The 23,288-nt window shown below is 29.2% G+C and overlaps 2 protein-coding genes and 1 long non-coding RNA gene across 3 annotated transcripts; 2 read left to right on the forward strand and 1 right to left on the reverse strand.

Moving 5' to 3' along the window:
* The first annotated feature begins 139 nt into the window (after window positions 1-139).
* On the forward strand, window positions 140-3,687 carry LOC127063157 (poly(ADP-ribose) glycohydrolase-like). The gene is given in 11 exon segments (XM_050992537.1): window positions 140-631; window positions 725-839; window positions 919-1,079; window positions 1,177-1,293; window positions 1,364-1,525; window positions 1,596-1,849; window positions 1,919-2,019; window positions 2,109-2,268; window positions 2,339-2,657; window positions 2,735-2,969; window positions 3,053-3,687. Coding segments are annotated over 11 exon segments (1,848 nt in total). The 5' UTR covers window positions 140-619; the 3' UTR covers window positions 3,265-3,687.
* A 294-nt stretch (window positions 3,688-3,981) lies between these two features.
* LOC127063173 (uncharacterized) lies at window positions 3,982-5,358 on the reverse strand. Its single transcript, XR_007781287.1, has 3 exons — window positions 5,266-5,358; window positions 4,639-4,834; window positions 3,982-4,113 (listed from the first exon to the last, which is right to left on the reverse strand). It is a non-coding gene; the product is annotated as an uncharacterized LOC127063173 (long non-coding RNA).
* LOC127063152 (WD repeat and FYVE domain-containing protein 3) lies at window positions 4,796-23,283 on the forward strand. Its single transcript, XM_050992526.1, has 45 exons — window positions 4,796-4,914; window positions 5,542-5,778; window positions 5,856-6,260; window positions 6,346-6,538; window positions 6,667-6,853; window positions 6,919-7,100; window positions 7,176-7,527; window positions 7,628-7,749; window positions 7,891-8,174; window positions 8,265-8,531; window positions 8,623-8,913; window positions 8,999-9,372; window positions 9,509-9,798; window positions 9,886-10,101; window positions 10,184-10,356; window positions 10,419-10,647; window positions 10,727-10,863; window positions 11,289-11,472; window positions 11,550-11,821; window positions 11,907-12,136; window positions 12,225-12,392; window positions 12,487-12,695; window positions 12,770-13,094; window positions 13,164-13,362; window positions 13,491-13,851; window positions 13,944-14,148; window positions 14,234-14,654; window positions 14,751-14,960; window positions 15,043-15,231; window positions 15,342-15,635; window positions 15,726-15,961; window positions 16,037-16,292; window positions 16,376-16,587; window positions 16,670-16,802; window positions 16,882-17,035; window positions 17,118-17,352; window positions 17,439-17,662; window positions 17,726-17,979; window positions 18,069-18,296; window positions 18,375-18,566; window positions 18,653-18,824; window positions 18,920-19,166; window positions 19,242-19,496; window positions 19,606-19,803; window positions 19,900-23,283. Exons 2-45 carry the CDS (start codon window positions 5,554-5,556, stop codon window positions 20,012-20,014), a joined length of 10,305 nt encoding a protein of 3,434 aa, XP_050848483.1. The 5' UTR covers window positions 4,796-4,914; window positions 5,542-5,553; the 3' UTR covers window positions 20,015-23,283.
* Window positions 23,284-23,288: the final 5 nt, after the last annotated feature.

Genomic DNA, 23,288 nt, shown 5'->3' on the forward strand with positions numbered 1-23,288 from the left:
TTGTTATAATAATTTCAGATAAAAACTATATAAAAAAACATTCTATTAATATGTACATATATTTAATGATATATTAAAATTCTGAAATATAATAATAAATTAAGTATTCTTTTTACAATTTTCATTGTTTTCAAGGATTGATGTAAACATTAAAAATATAAAATATGTAATAAAACAAAACGAGATAAATGTATTTTATAATATGTATATAAATATCATTTAATTTCTATCCGGTGATCTGAATAGAAGTATATATCGATAGTGGATGCAGTCTGAAGTTGGTATTGAAAAGATTACATATATGGATATGCCTATAGTCATTTAGATTTTGTGACGCTTTTGAAGTAATTTTTATTTTATATAAACACGACTATATATAAATTTTAATCCAAATGTTAACATATATATATAGAAATATATATACATAAACGTTAAAATATACGTATAAATTATTAACAACAATAAGAATGATAAAAAACCAAATATTCATCAATTATTTGATCATATATATTTATGATAAATTTATAAAAATAATATAATACCGCGATTATAACAAACATTTTATTTACATTCTGTTTGATTATTTTTATAATACATTTTTTAGCACCATCAAATACGTATGTTGCTACAGGTAAAAGTCAATATTCTATATTGAATTATATATTTACATGTATATTATAAAACATGTTTTTTTTTTATCATTAATCGAACTATTTTATTTTAGCAACGAAGAATGTCAAAAATAGAATTTTCTTTAGATGATGAGATATTATCACCAGATCTTTTCTCAGATGATAATATTACAATAAACAATAGCAGTCATCTTAGTTCAGATGAATGTAAGGTTATATTATATTTTTAAATTTTATGCATATATTTCTGTGATCATAAAATCATTTTTTTTTTCATTTTATAAAGCAAGTTCAACATCCATTAATGTTATTGAACCAGAACCTATAAATAACATTTCTGAGTGGAAAGGGGCTAGTATGAATGAAATTTGTAAAGGCTTAGGTACTTATGACTGTCAAGAATTTCCACCTATCAATCCTTCTGCAAATCATACAGTATTAATATTGGTAAGAACTTGTCATCATATATATAATTTATTATTTATTTGAAAAAGTGTTTTGTGTGTTTTAATTATAAAAGTAATATTCTTATAATTTAAAATAGTTACCAATACCAATACGGGGACCACCAAAGCCATATCCTTCTCATCAAATGGATAAATGGAGCCAAGGCTATGTACGCATGCCACATTCTACGCATAGCCTTTATCCTATTGAACAGGTATTTTCTATAAAAAAAGCAATAATTGTAATATAAGAAAAAAGGATTTAAATTAACAATTTTTTTCTAGCAAAGTGCAAATCGACATTGCAGATATCGGTGGGAAATAATTCAAGAATCCTTACTACAAACTCTTATGTCTAGCCATCAGTTAGAAAAAGCTATATTATCATATAATCATATGTATGCTCATAGATGGAATTTTTCAGCATTACATCATTTTTTTTTAGAGGTAATCTTTAATATTTTTAGTTAATATATAGTAATTTTTACATTTATTAATTTATTTTTTTTCTGGAAAGGTCATGGAAGAGGAAGAAGTTTCTAGTTTTTTCAAAACATTATTACCTAAAATGGTGCATCTTGCTTTGCAACTTCCTGTATTAATAACAGGTGCAATACCTCTTTTGAAATCTCATTCAAATGCATCTATCAGTCTTAGTCAACTCCAAGTTTCATCTTTATTAGCAAATGCATTTTTTTGTACATTTCCAAGGCGCAATTCTGCTAATCCACAATCTGAATATTCAACTTATCCTCATATAAATTTTAATAGGTATAATAATGAATTATCTTTATTTATAGTATTGAAATATAAATTTATATTTTGTTTTTTTAATTCTAGACTTTTCTCAGCATTTAGAAAAGATAAGCTTAATCGTTGTCAGTCAGTAATGGAAAAATTTAAGTGTATCTTTCATTACTTTAGAAGAGTAACAAGTAAAGGTGGGTGAATAGCTAATTTCTGCATTATACAAGGACAGTAAAAGAAAATTTTTTTGGAACTTAAACTACCTTATTTTTTGATAGAGTAGTCCCAGAGGGTGTAATAACGATTCAACGACGTTATATTTTAAAACACGATATTCCAAAGTGGGACATTATTGATAAAAAATTTTTACCATTACATATTACAAGTAATGGAACAATAGATACTGATGGAGCAGGTCTCCTTCAAGTGGATTTTGCTAATAAGTACTGTATTCATTCAGCTAATTTTTATCAAATTTTCTATTTTAATAAAGCATAATGTCATTTAAAATAGATATGTAGGTGGAGGTGTACTTGGCATGGGTTGTGTACAAGAAGAAATACGTTTTGTTATCTGTCCTGAACTTATGGTAACCATGTTGGTTACAGAAGCTTTAGATGACACGGAAGCTCTCATTGTTACTGGTATTGAAAGGTACAGCAAATATGAAGGATATAGTAACAGCTTCAAGTGGTCGGGTGACTTCATTGATGAGACACCTCGGGATAGTAGTGGAAGGCGCATGACAAGTGTTGTTGCTATTGATGCATTGTATTTTACTCAACCAGCACTACAATTTGATTTAAACAAAATAACACGTGAACTGAACAAGGTATTAAATATTTATTTTAATATCATCATGAGACCTGTTTTTCACAGTTGGGATTATATAATTTTTGTTATATCTAGGCATATGTGGGATTTGTTGGTTGTGATTTATGCAAAGATAATCTACCTGCAGTAGCAACTGGAAACTGGGGTTGTGGTGCTTTTAGAGGAAATCCGAAGCTAAAAGTATTACTACAATTAATGGCAGCTTCAGTAGCTGGTCGTGCTATGGTATATTTTACTTTTGGAGATACAACTTTACGAGATGAAATAGCAGAAATGTATTCACATTTAGTACAACAGAATATAACTATAGGTATAATTTTATTTATAAACACATTTATTTTAATTTTAAGAAATTGAACATAATTTTATAAAATTTAATGAATAATATTTTAGCACGTCTATTTTCTTTATTATTACAATACCGTGAATCAAGGATACGTCATCTGGATTTTTACAATTTTTTATATAATAAAACGAGAACGAAATCTACATCTCCTTTGACGTAGTATTTAAATATAAAAAGTATTACAATTCAGAAGAAGGACTGTATACATTCAAATAGTAAAATTTGTGAAACTCCAAAGAAGAATGCTGTAAAAAAGTAATATTTTGTCTTAATTATAAAAGATGATAAAGGTACAAACAAATTTCAAGTATAGAATTATTTAAAAAGTATCAATGAGACGATGTATAAATGATACTATATTAAAGATAAATAATGATATACATAGCCACAGTGAACAAAAGGACAGTGATGATATAAACAGAGAAAAAAGAAATAGAGAAAAGAAATGAAAATTTCTGGAATACTTTTCATTTGATACAAGTAAAAATAAAATACTTAAAAAAGATAAATTACATATAAGATCTCGGATTTGGTTCTCAGTGACTATCATAAATATTGAAGAATGTTTTACTGATTAAAATTTTTCTATTATAAATATTTTGTGTATATATATATATACACAGACACACGCAAATATATATTTATAAATTTGTTATTGTTTATTATATTTTTTAGGTTTGCACATATATTTCATAATATATGTATATATTATAAAAGTATTTAAATAACTCAATTTCCTAAGTGTGTTGTATGAAAATCATTATGTAAATAAAACTTTGTTGTTTTCATTTATTTTTTCATAATAGCATTATTACATAAAAATGTATTAACAAGAATTTCATGAAATTTTTAGTATTACAAAAAGGCAATAAAAAAAAAATATATATATAAGGAATGTTGGCATAGTCCCGTGATTTTAGATAATCAACTTCATTGGTAGGTGCGGCAGAGGCGACCTTGCAAGTTCCTTTAGTGCCGTTTTCCAATCCGGGTTTAATGGAATTTCTAAGGCGCATATAAGTCTAGAATGTTTGTACAGATGATTGATTATGGCAGTCTGATCCTTATTCAGAAAGATGAGTGTTTCTTGCTTCAACTTATGGAGGAACTGGAGAGAAGATAAATTTCGAAATTTACCGAAAGACTTAATTATAACTTTATCTGTTATAAATATTCATACTCGTAATCTCCAGTTTTATGCTCAGTGAATGTAGTATTTTTATTTTTTTTTCACTGGAAATCGTCGGAAGATAATGGTGAGAATTATATTATGACCTTGGACTTTTCAGAAATCCATTAAAAAGTGCAGAGGCACTAAACTGACGGAATAATAATCGGATAATTAAATAAAGAAATTTATTAAGAATTTTCCTAATTAAAAAAAAGCTAATACAAAAAATATTCTGAAATATGATTTCGTACGTATATCGATATATAATCAAACGTACGTAACGTTAAGGCGCGATTTTCAAAATTTGTACATTATCTATAAAAGCATATATACGATTTAAATATAGAGTTAAATAATAAATTGAATTTTTCGTTAAAAACAATTTTTGTAAATTCAATAAAGTTTCCTATTTTTGTAACATTAATTATTAAACTTTTAATTATTGATAGTTGAAATGAATACCATTTTTGTTGGATATAATGTGCACGCTATTGTTAAAAAGGTGAGAAAGATTTTGACATTTGAATAATGTCCAATCTTGACCGCAATGCTTTAGTTGTGCTAGAGCTGCTATCGCTGCAGATCACGTGACACTTATCGACGTATCGCATCGGTTGTGGGCCAAAGGAAACGACGAATATGAAAATGGCTGCTGCTACTGAAATATTAAATATACCAGACGAAAAAGTGATATTACAAAAAAAAATGTAGAGTTTTTCAATCTGCAATAAATTTCAGGTAATATTGAATTGTTTATTGTTTGTAACGTTTAATAAGAAAACGTTGTTGTACAAGTGTTCATCATCGTAATTATGGGCGGTTTCGAAGTAGTTCGCTTTGACAGCTTAGCTTGACGTTTTGATAAGCGAACAGACGTAAATATTGAGCCAAATAACACGCTGATCGAAATGTCATTAAATGAGAATGTAAAGATTTTTTCAATATAATTATAAGAAAATGATCATCAATATCATTGATCAAGAAAATGGTGCCGCCATATATTTCTCGTAAAGATATCGAATCTCCATATATTATGTACGACGAAAATTGTTAATAATAATGTTAGTATAATGCATTGTGGGAACTTACGTGTCTTTTGTTTTTTGTTTCTAACAATCCTAATATTCTATCATGATCTTGTCGTAGATCATAAGTAGCATACCACGTGCGATTAAATTATGTAATGATATTTAGTCAAATAATTTATTACTCTGAAGTACGCTCATAAAGAAAATTCAAAATACTTTTATATAGTATTTTGTTTTATAATTAATGATAATCAATCATCGTAGAAAAAAATTAATATTTTGATATATAAAAATATACTTTTGATATATAAGAATATATTTTTTTATTCAATTTCAGTAACTTTTAAATATGAACATAATGCGCAAATTAAGAGGGGGCACAAGCGTCGGAGGTATGGGTTCCAGCAGTATGGGTAGTTTAGAAGAATGTACAAGCAGCACTAATCCCCAACATACTGCTTTGGGTCTTATGCACCTCAAAAAACTTTTCTCTGAATACAGCCATCCTCCACATCCTCTTTCTGATGCTGAACGTGATGATAAATTATATAATATGTTACCATTGTTTTGCAAGGTATATTTTTTATTTCAATTTATATATTTATATCAATCAAATTTATAAACGTGAAACGCTTTATTTATTTTTATTAGGTATTTGGGTCTAGTCCTTCTGGAGATATGAATGAAAAATTTTGGGATATTTTAGCATTTACACAACAAGTTTCGCGATTAATGGTATCTGAGATTAGAAGAAGAGCAAGTAACCAAAGTATTGAAACTGCAAGTTGTGCTATTGTTAAGTTCTTAGAGATAGAAAATAGTGAAGAATCAAGTAATGGTTGGATGTTACTCTCAGCATTGAATTTACTTGCGGCAGGAGATGCATCTCTGATACAGGCAATGACTGCTGCATCTGTTCCATCAACATTGGTTAAATGTTTATATCTATTTCTTGACTTACCTGAGATGAATGAAGAGGAAGCTGATATTACTGATGCAAACAGTGAATTTACACCTAGGGAACGTAGAATATTACTACAAAAAATATTTGTTCAAGTAATAATATATACAAAATTTTTTGCATCGTTTTTTTTTTCTATCAAGAATAGATTATTTAATATCATTCTTTTCTTACATCTAGTTATTAGTGCGTTTATGCAGTCATCCATATCCTGCAGAAGAACTTGCTCGTAAAGATGATTTGGCATTATTGTTCTTAGCAATTACAAGTTGGTGTCCTCAGTATAATGTTATGTGGCGTAAAAGCGCTGCTGAGGTTTTAATGACGCTATCCCGACATGGTCTTACACAAAATGTAGTAACCTACATACACAGTAAGTTTCACAATGTTAGCTAGATTGTATGACATTTTTAAATATCAATTATGATCTCATAAAATTTAATTCTAATAATATCTACTTGTATATGTATACAAAAATTGTTTTTTAAATTTCATTTATAGATAAAGGATGTATAGCATTGTGTATTGATAATATGCAACGTGTACCTGAGCTTGCACTATTGGAAGTTGTAGAAATGTTTGTTACAGTATTTTGTTTCTTGAAAGATTCTAGTGAAGTATCACAAACACTTTTGGATGATTTTCGTACTTGCCAGGGATACATTTTTTTATCAGATTTTTTGTTAAAGTAAGTATAATGATTAAAAAAATTATATTTATTTTTTTTTTCAAATATCTCTTTTCCTATTACAGACACGCTCCTTCGAGATTAGAACAAGATAGTAGAGCAGAAGCACAAGATGCTATTCGAAATTTAGTGCTGATGTTGGCATCTTTGACAATGTGTGGACATACTGAATTAAAACCAAGTCAAGCCAGTATGGGTTCGTTATTTCAAATGCTTGGTTTCACTTTACCTCAACCAAGTAATAGAGGTAATATTTCATCATAAAAATTTGTTTGTTTATAAGTCTATTTTTTGTCTTTATATTATATTATTTTTATTTTAGGAGGAAGTGTTCGAAATATTCAAGCATTTCAAGTGTTACAATCAGTATTTGTTAAGTCAAATTCGTCACTTCTTTGCTGTACTATTCTTGATGCTATTTCAAGTGTTTATCACAGTGATAATGCTAATTATTTTATATTAGAAGGACAGAACACTTTATCACAATTTGCAGAAAAGATTCATTTAAAAAATGTAGAAATACAACAGAAGTTCTTTCAGCTGTTGGAATTCATAGTATTTCAACTTAATTTTGTGCCTTGTAAAGAACTTATATCTTTATCTATATTACTCAAGGCGAATAATTCTGTTACTTGTAGTATCATGTGTATGGAAACGCTTCTGAATATACTTAGGTAATATAGAAAATATTTTAAATCGATTAATTTTTTGTTTCTCTTAAGTATCTTTATATTTACATTTTATATAATCCTTTTCAAAAATTATATTTTTTAGGCACAATACAATTTTTAAAGATGTATACAGAGAAGTAGGCATGTTGGAAGTATTTGTTACTTGTCTTCATCATTATGCTACATTACTTAAAGACAAACAGGCTGCACAGGACCAAGGACTAGGTGATTATCTTTATTTCTATAAACATATATCTACCCATTTTCTCATTACCCATTTTAATATTTTATTTATGAGAATTATTGTAAAGAGTATATTAATTTTATAGTTATCTCGATTTAATATATTTAAAAATATGTTTACAGAATATAAAATATCCCCAGAAGATGAACGTTTGGGTGCCTTAGTCATGGAAGCTTTGACAACTTTGTTAGCTGGAAATGTACAGAATGCAAATGTTTTCAGAGAATGTGGTGGAGCACGTTGTGCCCACAATCTCGTACCATATACAGATTGTCGCTACCCTGCACTTGGGATAGTAAGGGAATTGATACTTAGTGCTGGTGGCGATGACGATATGGCAACTTTATTAGGAGTTATGCATTCTGCACCCTCAAATGCTTTGGTCTTAAAAACACATATATTGAAGGTTAATGTCATATAATCATATAATTATTATCATATATTTTATATACAAGATATGTAAGTTTATATGAAACATTAACTTTTTGTATTGTAGTCATTACTAGCGTGCCTACGAGAATCTCATCGTACAAGAACAGTATTCCGTAAAGTTGGAGGGTTTGTTTATGTTATGTCGGTGCTTGTTTCTCTAGAGGGTCAACTTGGACAACAAGTACGAAATAATACTGAGCCTTGTAACGATGTTGTGCAAAGAACTCCGCAAAATGAAATGCAATTATTAACATTACTACATGTGGTGTTCCATACGATAAGTACAGCAATGCGTTTCGAGCCCGCAAATGCGAAATTTTTTCATCATGAGGTATAATTATCAATATAGAATCTATATTTGAATTAATAGAAATTATTAAATGTGTTGTGTTATTGCTAATATTTATTAAATTCTTTTTTAGATATGTCAATCAAGTCTATGTGATACATTACGACTTCTTGGATGTTTTTCAACACAAATTAAACTGGCTGAAATGAATATAATACCTACTATGAATTATCACAACGTGTTATCAACTCTTTTCACTGGAAATGTATTAGAGCCAGCATTTCCAGATGGCATGTCAAGAATATTAGCATATGCGTGTTTATTATTACGACTTCTATATGATGTTGCACTTGATGCTTTTGATAAACCTAATATGGCTGGCATCAGTATGAGATCACCAAGTCATAAACAAGCTAGTGTAGAAGTAAGCTTTTAATATAAATAACAAATATAAGACAATATATCTTTTAAAATTTGTTGATGTTTATTCTTGTTCTTTTTTTTTTCAGCAACAAAAGTCTTTTGACTCTCCTGGAAGTGGAAAGAGATGTGCCATAAATCCTTTAAATCTAAGTCCTCCTACTCCCGAACCTATTGTAGTTCATCCTGGTATTGTAGTTGGAATGCTTCATTTACTTCCATCGATATCTGATTCTTCAAATCCACAACTTGCATTAGCTCTACAATTATACATAGCAGAAATTATTAAAAGTTTAGTACGTTCCGAAAGGAACCAACAGGTGATGTGCGAAGCTGGTATGGCGGGAGAATTGCTACGCATGGGTAGAATTGCTTTGCAAGATGAAATTCATCCTTTACATCAACCATTACAATATATAATAGAGAGACTTGCAGCTCAATCTTTAGAACCTCGAGATTTAAGGTAAAAATTATTAAATGTTATCATTTCATATTTTTTACATTTGATTATTAATTTTCAATTGAAATTAATTCTATTACGATTTTTTTTCTTTATTTGTTTTTTTTTTTATCTATTTTTCTTTCTTTCTTCTTTTTAGAGAATTTTTACGCTTGGGAGATCCTTTGTGTTGTATTTCTCTTGATGATATTGAAACAAACAAATCTAGAGGAGGACCAGTGCCTCTAACACGTATTAAAACTTTGGTATCCATGACAACTCCCAAAGATTTCAGAGCTCATGGTTCCTGTACTTTACCACCATTTGTTGAATTAGATATGAGTGCAGAAGGATTTGCCTGTTTGTATTTACCAAGTATTGCACCTCAGAGTACAACCCCGCCTACAGTAGTAACTGCTGACAACAGTGTACTTGGAGGAATTGGTTCTGGTAGGTATTAAAATAAAAATTATAGAAATTATAATTTTTTCTTTTTTTTTATTGTTCCAATCGTTTACTAAAAGATGATTATTTTAGGTGATAGATTATTTCCACCACAAACTGGTTTAACATATAGTACATGGATATGTATTGATAAGTTTAGTGATCCTAGAACAGATCCTCATTGTGTAAGACTATTAACATTAGTACGTACTCCTCAATCTTCAAGAGATTTAATTTGTTTGATTGCTGTTCTCAGTGCTAGAGATAAAGCTATCATTGTTTCTACTCAAGAAACGGCTATGCCTCAGAGTAAGATTCTTTTTATACATTTTTTTTTGCTAAGCTATAAAAATATGTATAGTTTAAGTTAAAATGATGAAAATTTTATTAGATGTTGGAGAATGGGAACCTGAAGGTACTGGCGAATGTGGAGCTCGAGTTTGGTGTCCTGATTTGTTACATGAAGGACAATGGCATCATATAGCAATCGTATTAAATCGTGCTGTTTTAAAAAATTCTAGTTTTTCGTTATATTTAGATGGGCAGCACATTCATAGTCAAAAGGTAAAATTAATAAAATTGCTTCTTTCTGATAGTTTAAAAAAAAAAAACATTTTTTTTTATAGCTTCATTACATCACTCAAATTCCGGGTGGTGGAGCAGCTAATTTAACAGTTGCTTCACCAGTTTATGGATATATTGGTACACCACCATGCTGGAGACGATATTCCAGACTTACTTGGAAACAAGGACCATGTCACTTAGTTGAAGAAGTATTCAACTCTCAGAATATTGCAGCTTTATTCAGATTAGGTCCACATTATATGGGAAGTTTACAAGCTCCACAGTTATCAGGTACTATTATGGATTTAACATATAATTACTGGATACAAAACGTTTTTATGAAATTATATTAATAATATTATGTTTACAGGTCCAGAACCTTTGTCAGCTCTTGTAGTAGAAGAAAAACTTGTTTTTGGATTAAATGCAAAAGCTATGTCTCAGTTGACATTAGCTAAAATTAGGAAAGTTTATAGCAGAGCTGATAATAAGTCAATTGCTAAACAGGTATTTAAAAGAGACGAGAATAGATTTTGAAATTTGGAGTGGGACAGTAGAGTAGTTAGGTCGAAAGTCGAAATATATCTGTACTCTTTGATACGTTTCACTCCGGTTAAATATCTTCTGTTCTTAAACAAAAAACATTCATCCACTCACAATCTCTTATTTCGTATCCATCCGCGCACATATATGCACACACATATATTTTCTTGTTAAGCACTCATCGTTCTCTTTATATCTATTCTCAGAATCTGTTGTTTCTTATAACATTCTTTTTTCATATTAAATATATCGCTTACTCTTTATTTATATTATACATATCGTTACATATAGTTTATTTCTTTTACATATTTCACACAATAATAATAATAATAATAATATGAGGGGAAGTGGGATGAAATATGATATTAATATGGTTTATTATCTTTTAGCTTGGTATGTCATCTCATGAAAATGCCACACCAATTAGAGTCCTTCATAATTCTGCAGGCCATCTTAGTGGACCAGCTCGAGCTTTAGGTGGTGTGGTTGTAGGATATTTAGGAGTACGAGTTTTTAATCCTCGTCCCGTAGCTACTACGATCGATAATGTGGGAGGATGTTCAGTTTTGTTAGGTAGGAAATATTAATATTCGATAGATTTAAAATCGTTATTAATATATGATTTGTATAATATTGTTTTATTTTATCAGGTCTAATAGCTATGGCACAAGATGTAGAATCTCTTTATGCAGCTGTTAAAGCATTAGTATGTGTTGTGAGATCAAATCAGGCAGCGCAACAAGAAATGGATCGCCGTAGAGGATATCAAACTTTAGCCATGTTATTAAGAAGAAAATGTGCTCTTCTAAATAGTCATATACTACATCTCACATTTAGTCTTGTTGGTACAGTTGACAGTGGTAGAGAAACCAGTGCAATTCCTAATGTTACAGCATTTCAAGATCTTTTATGTGATCTACAGGTAAAATTGAAGATTAATATTTAATTGTATGTACATTTAACAGAAAGATATTTCATGTCTTTTTATATATATATTTTTACCAAAGGTTTGGCACGAAGCACCTGGAGAATTATTAAGATCTCTTTTAGAACACTTATATGAGTTAATAGCAGAATCTAGCGAGAAACGTACAAATTTACGATTAATGAGGGATTTGCAATTAGTACATAAATTATTACATATTCTTAGTGATGTTAAACAAAACAGCACACGACAAGTTTTACTGGCTTTGCTTAGTATATTATTAAGTCAGCCAAGACAGGCTGATTTACTCTGGTAAAAAATTGAGAAAATATCTATTTATGGATTACATTTAGATGTAATAATAGATGTGAAATAATTAAAATTTTCTATTTATTTTCAGGTTTGGTCAATTTATTGTGGCTACTTTACCATTAAATTCAGAAAAACATTTAGTTCTTAGAGAAAGTGAAGGAAATAAAGAGGGAGAGGGTGAAGGTATACTTTTACGAAATCGTTGCTTACAACTTTTACACTCGCTCTTATTTACTGGTGCCAAAGTGAATATAAAGTAAGGATACATATTACATATTTTAATTTAAAATGTAAATGTTTTAATAATCATTGATCATATTCGTTATCTGTATATTATAAATATTTTGTAGTATGTGTGAAGAGTTAGCCAAGGTATTAGGCCTAGACTGGATATTATTATTTCTTCAACCTATTCTTCATAGTACTACTGTTATTTGGGGATTGCGTATACTAGTTGCTGTGTGTTCAGTACAGTCAATTCTACAAAAATTCAAAGAAGGCACTAGTAATGGTGGTTGGCTACGTCATACTGATCATAATAAAATGGCACTAGCACTTGGTCTGTAGAAGATAATAGAATAACTTAAAAAAAGAATTGAATAAAAAAATAATATTTTATGTATATTTTCATAGGATGTCATCAACAGATGTCTGGTGGTGATATTAAGCCTTCAGGCCTTCATGTACCAGGATTTCAACATCTTGGATGGTTACTACCACAACATATTGATTTAGTTCCAGAACTTTATTTTCTTTTCATTTCTCTTATGATGGGACAACCAGTAAAATTATTACCAATGGATTCAAAACTAGATTTAAATAATCTATGGAATTTCATGTTTGGAGTTCCTGCAAATCATACTCTATCTTCTTTTGCTAGCAGAATAAGTCTTTGTCCGGAAGCTGTAGTCACATTATTAATTATGGTGCGAACTATGCTGAACAACCATTCAAATAAGTATGTGTATTTAATTTTCTATGGCCATAATTGATATTGCATAGATTTGATTATTTCTTTTTTTTACAGTCCAGAATCATTACCTGTTTGGTTAACTGATTACCCAGTGATAATAATACAGTTCCTATTTTTTCTGTACCATAACTTCACTGACTTTATGCAAGTGTTCATGTCTGCTGATGTTCTGGGAGCATTAGCTGGTACTTTGTTTCCAAAGCCTGCAAGTTCTAGTCAAGATAGTAGTGGCGCAAGTACACCAGCAGACGAGGTAAATAAATTTAAATATCTTCAATTTAAAATCCATCTTAAATAAAAAAATATATCTTTTTTTTTTATATATATATTTTCTGTAATATTTCTATTTTTATTATTATTATTTTATTTTTATTTTTTTAGCAAGAACCAGTATTGGTAAGATCTCCATCAAAGGATATTGGATTAACAAATCATCCTGCAAAAAAATTTGTTATGGACTTTTTAAGAGTCATCATTGTAGACTCTCTTTCTCTGTCAGTAACAACAAAATCTCCACCAGCTATAGATCTTGTTTTAGAAGCATGGCCAGTACATGCATCTATGGGACAACAAATGTGTTACCAAACGGAAATTCTGTCTATTTTAATGGAACATCTTTTAGCTGCAGACGTTTTGATTGGTGAACAAGCTGCACTTCCTGTTGTACCTGGTGGTTCTGTCAATAATATCACTAGCAATGTTTGTTACGTTGCGGCTAGGATAGTAGATAAATTATGGCAAGGTAGTTATAATAAATATATTGGATATATTAAGCGGAATTGAATTAACTTTTTTTTGTAGAACACACTAGATAGTATTTGTATTTTATTATAGGTGCATTGACAAAGAATCCACATGAAGTATTCGATTTTATTGTTAAACTAATTGGGCAAGCTAAAAGACGATCTGGAGTAGTCAGTATGGAAGGTCTTCATCACTGCCTGAATAGAACAATTTTATTCTTACTGTCAAGGCCAACAGATTCTATAGCTGATCAAATGGCTGTACTAGAAGCATTACATAAACTTACTGATCACAGGTAAAAAGAATTGTTTATATCTTCATTATATTTTTGTAACGATCAGTTGAATAACATCAATGATATAACAATTGAAATTTTACAGAGTTTTGATATTTGGTGCTGGAAATCACGAGTTAGAGTTTATTGGTTGCCTCACCTATTGTTTGCTGCAATTAACAGCTGATATAAAAATTATGTTAGATACTAATATGAAAACAACATGGCATGTTAATCCACAAGTTGAATCGAGCGATGATAGATTAACGTCTCACCAGGGTCACAATTTAATGGCTGTTGCAGCAAACAGGATTTGGGAAGAGTTATATGTATGCAAGAAACCTGCTATAGAAGAAGTTTTTAAAATAACTCTTCTGCTACCTGTAGGTAATGATCGTGCACCAGAATTACCAGTAGTCAGAGAACAGGTACACGAAGCTGCAGCAAGACTCTGGTTGAATTATGTAGTTCTTGAAAGAAAAGCTTCTTATAGAGTACCTTGGGAACTTCACAACCAAATACAATCGGTATGTATTAATTGATTTATTTCAAGTAATATCATATCATATTAAATATTATAATACTATAATAACAAAGAATATTTTTTTCATTCGAATTGATAGAAAATTCAAAAAGTAACAGGAGGATTAACAAGATTAGCAAGTCGAACAAAAGTTAGAAAAGAAGAATCTGTGCGCGTGAAACTTAGATTGCATCAGAATACAGTGTCCCAATGGACAGAACAACATATTGCATTGGTTAGAGAACTTGCTGCAGCAAAAAAATTACAACATCAACAAACCAATCAGCATACACAACGCTACGTATATCAAGTAATTAATTGCGTTTAAAATTATTTCTGTCTTAACTATAAAAGTATATAATTAATTTTTTTTTTTTTTTTTTTTTTTTTAGGAATGGTTGCAAACGGAAACAGAATTAACAAGAGAACGTGGTCTATGGGGTCCACCCACTCCTACTAAATTAGACAAGTGGATGTTAGACATGACTGAAGGGCCTTGTAGGATGCGTAAAAAAATGATGAAAAATGATCTTTTTTATATACATTATCCATATCGGCCTGAACTGGAACATCCAGATAATGTAAGTTGTATTACGATAATTGTACAAAATTATTCAATCAAGTTTTCAATGAAAGTTTAATAAAAAAACTAAGTAATGAAGTAATTTTTTTTTTTTCTTCCTTTAATTAGAAACAGTTAAAGTACAAAGTGGCAACAAGCACAGATAGTAAGGAGTATTATTTAAAACAACTTGGTAATTCTTCTGGTATGTTTGAACGAGAACGTGATCCGGTAATAGACGATACTCCATTAAATGTTAATGAGACTTCCACGGAAAACGAACCACCGATGGTACCATGTACCTTAGAACGTCATGCCAGCGAACCAGATGAAGTGCAAGAAGATAATGAACAAGAAGAAGAGAATAATCAAACGGTTCCGGATAATCAAACATTATTAAGATTACTAGAAGAACATGAAAAGGTAATAAAATGTTTCAAACGTTTCGTTGTTGTTGTTATTAATTATGCGGAACGATTTACAATAAAAATCTTACGTTAATTTTAATTTTAGATCAGTCACATGTTCAGGTGCGCAAGGATTCAAGGTTTAGATACAACAGAAGGCCTTCTATTATTTGGAAAAGAACACTTTTATGTAATAGATGGTTTCACACTTTTAAAATCGAGAGAAATAAGAGATATTGAAAGTTTACCAGAAGCTTACGAACCAATTTTGCCTTCACCAGGCTCCCCTAGAAGATCTAGGGCAATGAGACAATGTTCTAAATTCAATTATGAAGATATAAGGTATGTTTAATCTACGAATGTATCTATCAGTGCTGCTAACAATTGATTGGTTAATTTATTTATTTATTTTCTCAGAGAAGTGCATAAGAGAAGATATTTATTGCAGCCAATGGCATTAGAAGTATTTAGTGGTGATGGAAGAAATTATTTATTAGCTTTTCCACGAAAAGTGAGAAATAAAGTATACCAAAGATTTATGACTTTTGCAACTGCTATTGCTGATAGTGCGCAACAGTCTGTAGCTGGTCAAAAAAGAACTGCTAATGTGGAGCAGGCAACAGGCTTATTGTCTAATCTTATAGGAGAAACATCGGTTACACAGCGATGGGTGGTGGGTATCTTAAATCATAACGTAATATTTTAATATTAAATACATTTTATCTTAACATTTTAAATTAATTTCTTCGTCTTTAGCGAGGAGAAATATCAAATTTTCAATATCTGATGCATCTCAATACCTTAGCTGGACGTAGCTACAACGATCTTATGCAATATCCGATATTCCCGTGGATCTTGGCTGATTATGATAGTGAAGAGTTAGATTTAACAGATCCATCAACATTCAGAGATTTCAGTAAACCTATGGGTGCACAAAGTCCCGAACGATTATTACAATTTAAGAAAAGGTATTTCTTTTTTTTTCTATTTTTGTTTTTTATTATAAAGAAGATAAGACAAGATTTAATATTAAATAATTCACATTCGCAGATATAAAGAATGGGATGACCCACATGGTGAAACTCCACCTTATCATTATGGAACTCATTACTCTTCAGCTATGATAGTATGTTCCTACTTGGTAAGAATGGAACCTTTTACGCAACACTTTTTAAGACTACAGGTACGTCAACGAAAATAAAAAAGATAATTTTTATAAACTATTATTATTTATATGTGATTATATAAAGATTTTGATTTAGGGTGGTCATTTCGATTTGGCGGACAGAATGTTTAATAGTGTAAAAGAAGCTTGGCTTTCTGCGTCTAAACATAACATGGCTGATGTAAAAGAACTCATACCCGAGTTTTTCTATCTTCCAGAATTTCTTGTCAATTCAAATCATTTTGATCTAGGCAAGTAAATTATATTCGTGCTGGAGAGGGAATACGTACAAGTTCGTACATTAAAAATAAGCACAGTATTGTTCTTAAACAGGTTCTAAACAAAGTGGTGTACAACTTGGAGATATTGTGCTTCCACCATGGGCAAAACAAGATCCACGAGAATTTATACGCGCTCATAGGCTTGCATTAGAATGTGATTATGTTTCACAACATCTTCATCAATGGATCGATTTGATATTTGGGTGTAAACAAAATGGACCTGCAGCTGTTGAAGCTGTTAATGTTTTTCATCATCTTTTCTATGAAGGCAATGTCGATATATACAAGTATGTTCTCTTTTATTAGATATTAAGCGCAACGATATTTATTTATTTATTTATTTTTGAGATTATAATTACATTTTATTTTTCAGTATTGATGACCCTTTAAAGAAAAATGCTACTATCGGTTTTATAAATAACTTTGGACAAATACCAAAACAGTTATTTAAAAAGCCACATCCTGCAAAAAAGATGACACAAAGAATTAGTGTTATAGATCCTGGACCTATCACACCAGGCTTAAGTATTACTACATCTGATAAATTATTTTTCCATAATCTTGATAACTTGAAACCATCACTTCAACCTATTAAAGGTTTGTTAAATATTATTTCAAATAAATTTATCTTTTATAAAATTATTCTAATTTAATATTTAGAGTTGAAGAGTCCCGTTGGACAAATACTTCACGTCGACAAAGCAGTATTAGCGGTTGAACAAAATAAAACGCTTATTCCTCCATCTTATAATAAGTATGTCGCATGGGGTTTCGCTGATCATTCATTGAGGATAGGCAATTATGACAGTGATAAGGCAATATTTGTATGTGAAGCTATGATGCAAAGCAGTGGAGAAATTGTAGCTTGTGTTTGTCCATCATCCAAATTGATAGTAACAGCAGGAACAAGTTCTGTAAGTTAATATGTTGATGATTTTTTAAATTGTAAAAAAAAAAAAACAATGCAGAAGAATTTAATATAATGATTATTATTACTTTATAGGTTGTCATTGTATGGGAGTATACAAAACGTCAATTGTCGATAAAACAATGTTTATATGGTCATACAGATGCTGTAACATGTTTATCATCTAGTACAGCATATAATGTTATCGTATCGGGTTCTAGAGATGGTACTGCAATTATTTGGGACTTATCCCGATGTTTATTCGTTCGACAACTTCGGGGACACGCAGGACCAGTAGCTGCAGTAGCTATTAATGAGCTAACGGTATTTATAAAAAATATTTAAATGTCTATAATTCATTGTAAGATGTTCAACAATTCTAATAAAATATATCTTATATAGGGTGATATAGCCACTTGTGCTGCTACATGGTTACATGTATGGAGTATAAATGGCGAAGAATTAGCGAATGTAAATACATGCGTTGGAAGAGCTGATAGAATGCAACAAATTTTGTGCGTTGCATTTAGTCAGACACATGAATGGGATTCACAGAATGTAATAATGACTGGATCTACGGATGGAGTTGCACGCGTATGTTGTGATCTTTTATATCACAAAATTTAAAGAAAAAAGAAATTATTTTTAAGATTATAAATAAATAATGATAAATTTTGCAGATGTGGTCAATGGATTTTGTGCAAGTGCCTGCGGAAGAGGAACAATTGGAGGAACTTTATGGTGATAAAGAAGGACAAGATGATCCAAATGTACAAGTAGACCAAAGTGAAAGTACAAAGAAAAGAGTTCACGAATTAGTAAAACAAATGAGTATATCTACTGAAGGATCAGGTAAATTAAGTTTATTTATTATTAAACATTTGTTATACCATCTATATTTATTCTATTATTGTCTCTATTATAATTATATTATTTTGTTTATAAAGGGATGCTAATGAAAAGTGGATCAGAAAGTAGCCTCTCTGAACCAGAAAATACCAAAGAAGCTTCTAGAGCTCACGAGGAAAAAGAAGAATGTTCAGATAATGAATCTAGTAATGGTTCAAATAACAAATCTTTGTCACATTGTAACCATGCTTCTGCAGTTATATTAAGACGAAAAGGTCGTGGAAATCCAATGTTTAGAAAAAGCGAAGGTGGAGGACGTGCTGATAGCGAAGGGACACAAACAAGGTGATTCATAAAGTTTGTTAATTTAAGATATAGAGATTAAATATATATTAAAAACAAATATTATATTTTTTAAAGTAAATTACACAACAACCCTGGAGATACGGAAGGAGCCTTGAGAACTAGTAAAAGTGATACCAGTTTAACTGATAGTTTTGTAATGGTTAATGAATCTGATACAAAACCCAAAAAGATTAATCCACAAAATGTTTTGAGAGATGGATTTAAATGGCAAAGACAATTAGTCTTTCGAAGTAAATTGACAATGCATACTGCTTACGATCGGAAAGATAATGCAGAGCCAGCTTCTATTACGGCATTAGCAGTATCGAGGTAATATATAGTTTTTATATTTTCTATTTCTTTTTTTTTTTTTTTTAATTTTTGAGCACGCATAAATAATACTATTTCTAATTTATTACATTGATTCTGATATTTATAGAGATCATAGAACAGTGTATGTTGGTGATACTCGTGGTAGAGTATTTTCATGGAGTGTTTGTGAACAGCCAGGCCGTACAGTCGCTGATCATTGGTTGAAAGATGAAGGAGCAGACACCTGTGTTGGATGTGGTGTTAGATTTAATCTGTATGAAAGGAAACATCACTGTCGGAATTGTGGTCAAGTGTTCTGCTCCAGGTAAATTGATGTTACATAGAGAAAAAAAAAAATTAGATTTTCTTCATCTCTAGGGAAGGTAATAATTATTTATTATAACATTGTTTTCACACGCAGATGTAGCAGATTTGAATCTAAAATTTCAAGACTTGGAATTATAAAACCTGTTAGAGTTTGTCAAGCCTGTTATTCTTCACTACATTCTCAATCTTCTACTGAGAATAATACTTAATATAATAATATTAAATAATATTTAAAATAATAATTATAATAGTAGTAATAATAATTATATACAATAACACAACAATAATATTAATACTAATTTAATAACAATAATAACATTGAATCTGCTGTTTATTACTAAACTAGATAGAAATATTGGTCGAATGTATATAATCATGAGTAGTTATTAAGCTCATAGTTGAGTATCTGTACATGAAAGACAAGGTGTGGATTTTATTCTATTTGTGTCTTGTAGAGAATATACACAGGTTACATGATTCAATGTGAATATTATTTTGGCCATGCCTGGCAGGAAAACAAATGTTGCAATTGCTTTTTTAATTCAGAAGTGATATCACTTCCGAAGTCAGCTTAAATGACATTGAAATTTTTATCACCTTAACTAAAATATAAACAAAATAATTTATACCAATGTGTGTGTAACAAGTATACATGAAAATTAAGTACAGAATTTATTGCCTAAAGTGCTAAAATATATATATATAAAAAAAAAAGAAAGGCTAAATGTATAAAGCCATTAAAAGCACATGCTGCTAAACACGTACATTTGAATTCACGTACTATTTAATTTTTAATATTTTACGAAGTTTTTGTACAAGGTCATAATTCTCTATCGTAACTACGTACATAAATATGTATCTCATATTTTTTATTCAAGGAATTTTGTAGTCTCTTCAGACTATTATAATCTACATCATTAATATAATGTGTATATTAAATTTTTCATATCTTATTGTTCAATAACTTCAAGTAACCATGAGTTTTTGAAAATATGATTTCAATATGTTCACGAATTATAAGTGAACTGAAAAAATAATCGCTAACGTTGCTTAAATGTTTTTTCTCTTGTATTTAAATCTCTCTATCTTGTATTTACAATTTAAGTATGTTAGTAAAAAATACTAACACATAATATTGTATGCTTTTATATGCTTGAAATGTGAACGACAGTATTTAAACGAATATATTTAGTTTATATATAATATTCAACATATACAATTAATTTGTAATTACAAATTACAGGAAAATGTTTAGAAAAAGCAAAACTCGTATAGTTACACAACAATATATAATGACGTGTATCACTTATGACTTCTATTCAAATGATATAGATTTTAAATTTTACAATAGACAATACCTTATCTGCATAAAGTGTTTTTATTGATAAGCTAGTTTTATTGATAAGCAAAACTGTAAAATTTAAAATCAGTAATAGTATCTAAGTGATGACATAAATGTGGATGGAAACTTTTAGTTAAAAATTGGATCGTTAATTTTTTTAGTAGCAAAAATTATTATTTTATTATTATTTTAATATGTATCAAAGAATATAAACAAAAAAATACTGCATTTTAAGAGAAGGCCAGAGCAAATTAAAAGGAACAAAGTTAGATATGTAAAACAGGAGCAGCCAGAAAGAATCTTTTACAAATCTTTAAAACATATGGGATGACTGTAAAATTAGTCTTATTATTCAAATAATGAATACTACTGTTTTTGTATTCTATTGAAATACTTCCATTTTTCTAAAGGCACAAATTTTATAGATGAAAAAATGAAAATGTATGCTCGCTATATGTAAGCTGAGTGAATGCAATTTAAAGGATTAAATCTTTCGGTATCATACATTTGTAGTACCATTGTTACTAGTCAAATATTCCCAAAATCAGTGAAAACGTTCTTTTAAAAAAAAAGTAACAAGTCAAAACATGTAGTGTGGTATAAATGTAATTAAAAAAATATTGCATATATGAATTATCCATACATAAAGACACACAACATGTGTATATGTTACCATGTATTCTATTCAAATAATGTCAATGTCATGACCACAAACTATTTTCAAAAAAAATATTGTGGGTTTCTGTAAATTTTACTTTTTTACTTCTATTTATATATAGAGAGAAGGAATTTTTAAAGATGTAATTTTGAATGTAAAATTTATGCATAAAAGTCTACTTCCAAGTATCACTTCATAAAAAATATAAAGTTCATATTTTACGATCTGAACTTTAAAAAGACATAAAAAAAGAGCTGTTTTAATAAATTCATTATCTATTAATATATTGAATTACTTACCGAGATTGAATAGGAAAGCTCCATGATATATCATTTATTATTATTTATTTGCAAAATGTAATGTACATATAGGGGTGCAATTTCTAGTCCTAGGCATTCTGAGTGCCTTTTCAGTTTATTATTATAATTCAACAGATTTTTGCTTTACAGTTTCCAACAGTATTATTTATATTTACATTAACATATATTCTTTATCATATATTTATCACATTTATTATAAGAAAAATATTCAATGTAATTTATTATATGCATTTTACTATATAAATTTTAAACCATTCTATTCTTCTAATTAGTAATCATTCTGTGCTGTGCTGTTGTTAAACTATAACAATTAAATGAAAACAAATATATAAAAAAACATATTTATCTCGTATACAAGAATTATATTGCATTAAGTTTGTGTTAGTTTATAAGAGCATACTTTGTAATTTAGTGTCAACATGGATTTTAATGATTTTTCTTATTTTTAAATTTACATAAATTTAAATCAAATTTATATATATATATATATTATATTTGTAATAAATTATTTCATTTCAGTTTTTTTTTCTTCATATATCCACATTGTAGTTATTAACATCAGAATATGTAACTATAATAACAGTACAATTTTGTGAGAGAACAGTGACTGCATTGACAGATCATTTCATTAGAACACTGTATTAGCAAATTGTATTTTTTTAATATTTTCGTAAGTAGCGAAATGAAAAATAACTATATCAGTTACACAAGTTTAGTAGTACGATCAGTGTCTGTTCTACTGTATTTGACTAATTGGTAAGAAATTATGATATTGAATGGTCAAATTCGAACATGTATATAAATGAGATAGTAAAGATCGTTCGTTAGTTTCAGATGTAAGTATAATGAATGAAATTTAAAGAGTAGCCTAGATAATATTGTAATATCTAATATTGCGATATATGAGCTTTTAAAAATGTATTATGTGCGTAAATGAGTATATACTTCTCAACTGCGCGTAGAAACCATAAATATGTATACATACTAAACATTACATATACATACCTATATAAATATATATATATATATAAAATATATATAAATATATATTTTTATATATAGATATATTTATATTTAGCTCTATTATATTGTTAGATGGCATTGAAATAATATTGTATAGTAGAACTTGTTCGGTATAATTATATTGAATGGGCCAAAGATTT

The sequence above is a fragment of the Vespula vulgaris genome, chromosome 4, assembly GCF_905475345.1.
Source record: "Vespula vulgaris chromosome 4, iyVesVulg1.1, whole genome shotgun sequence".
NCBI classification, from domain to species: Eukaryota; Metazoa; Arthropoda; class Insecta; order Hymenoptera; family Vespidae; genus Vespula; species Vespula vulgaris.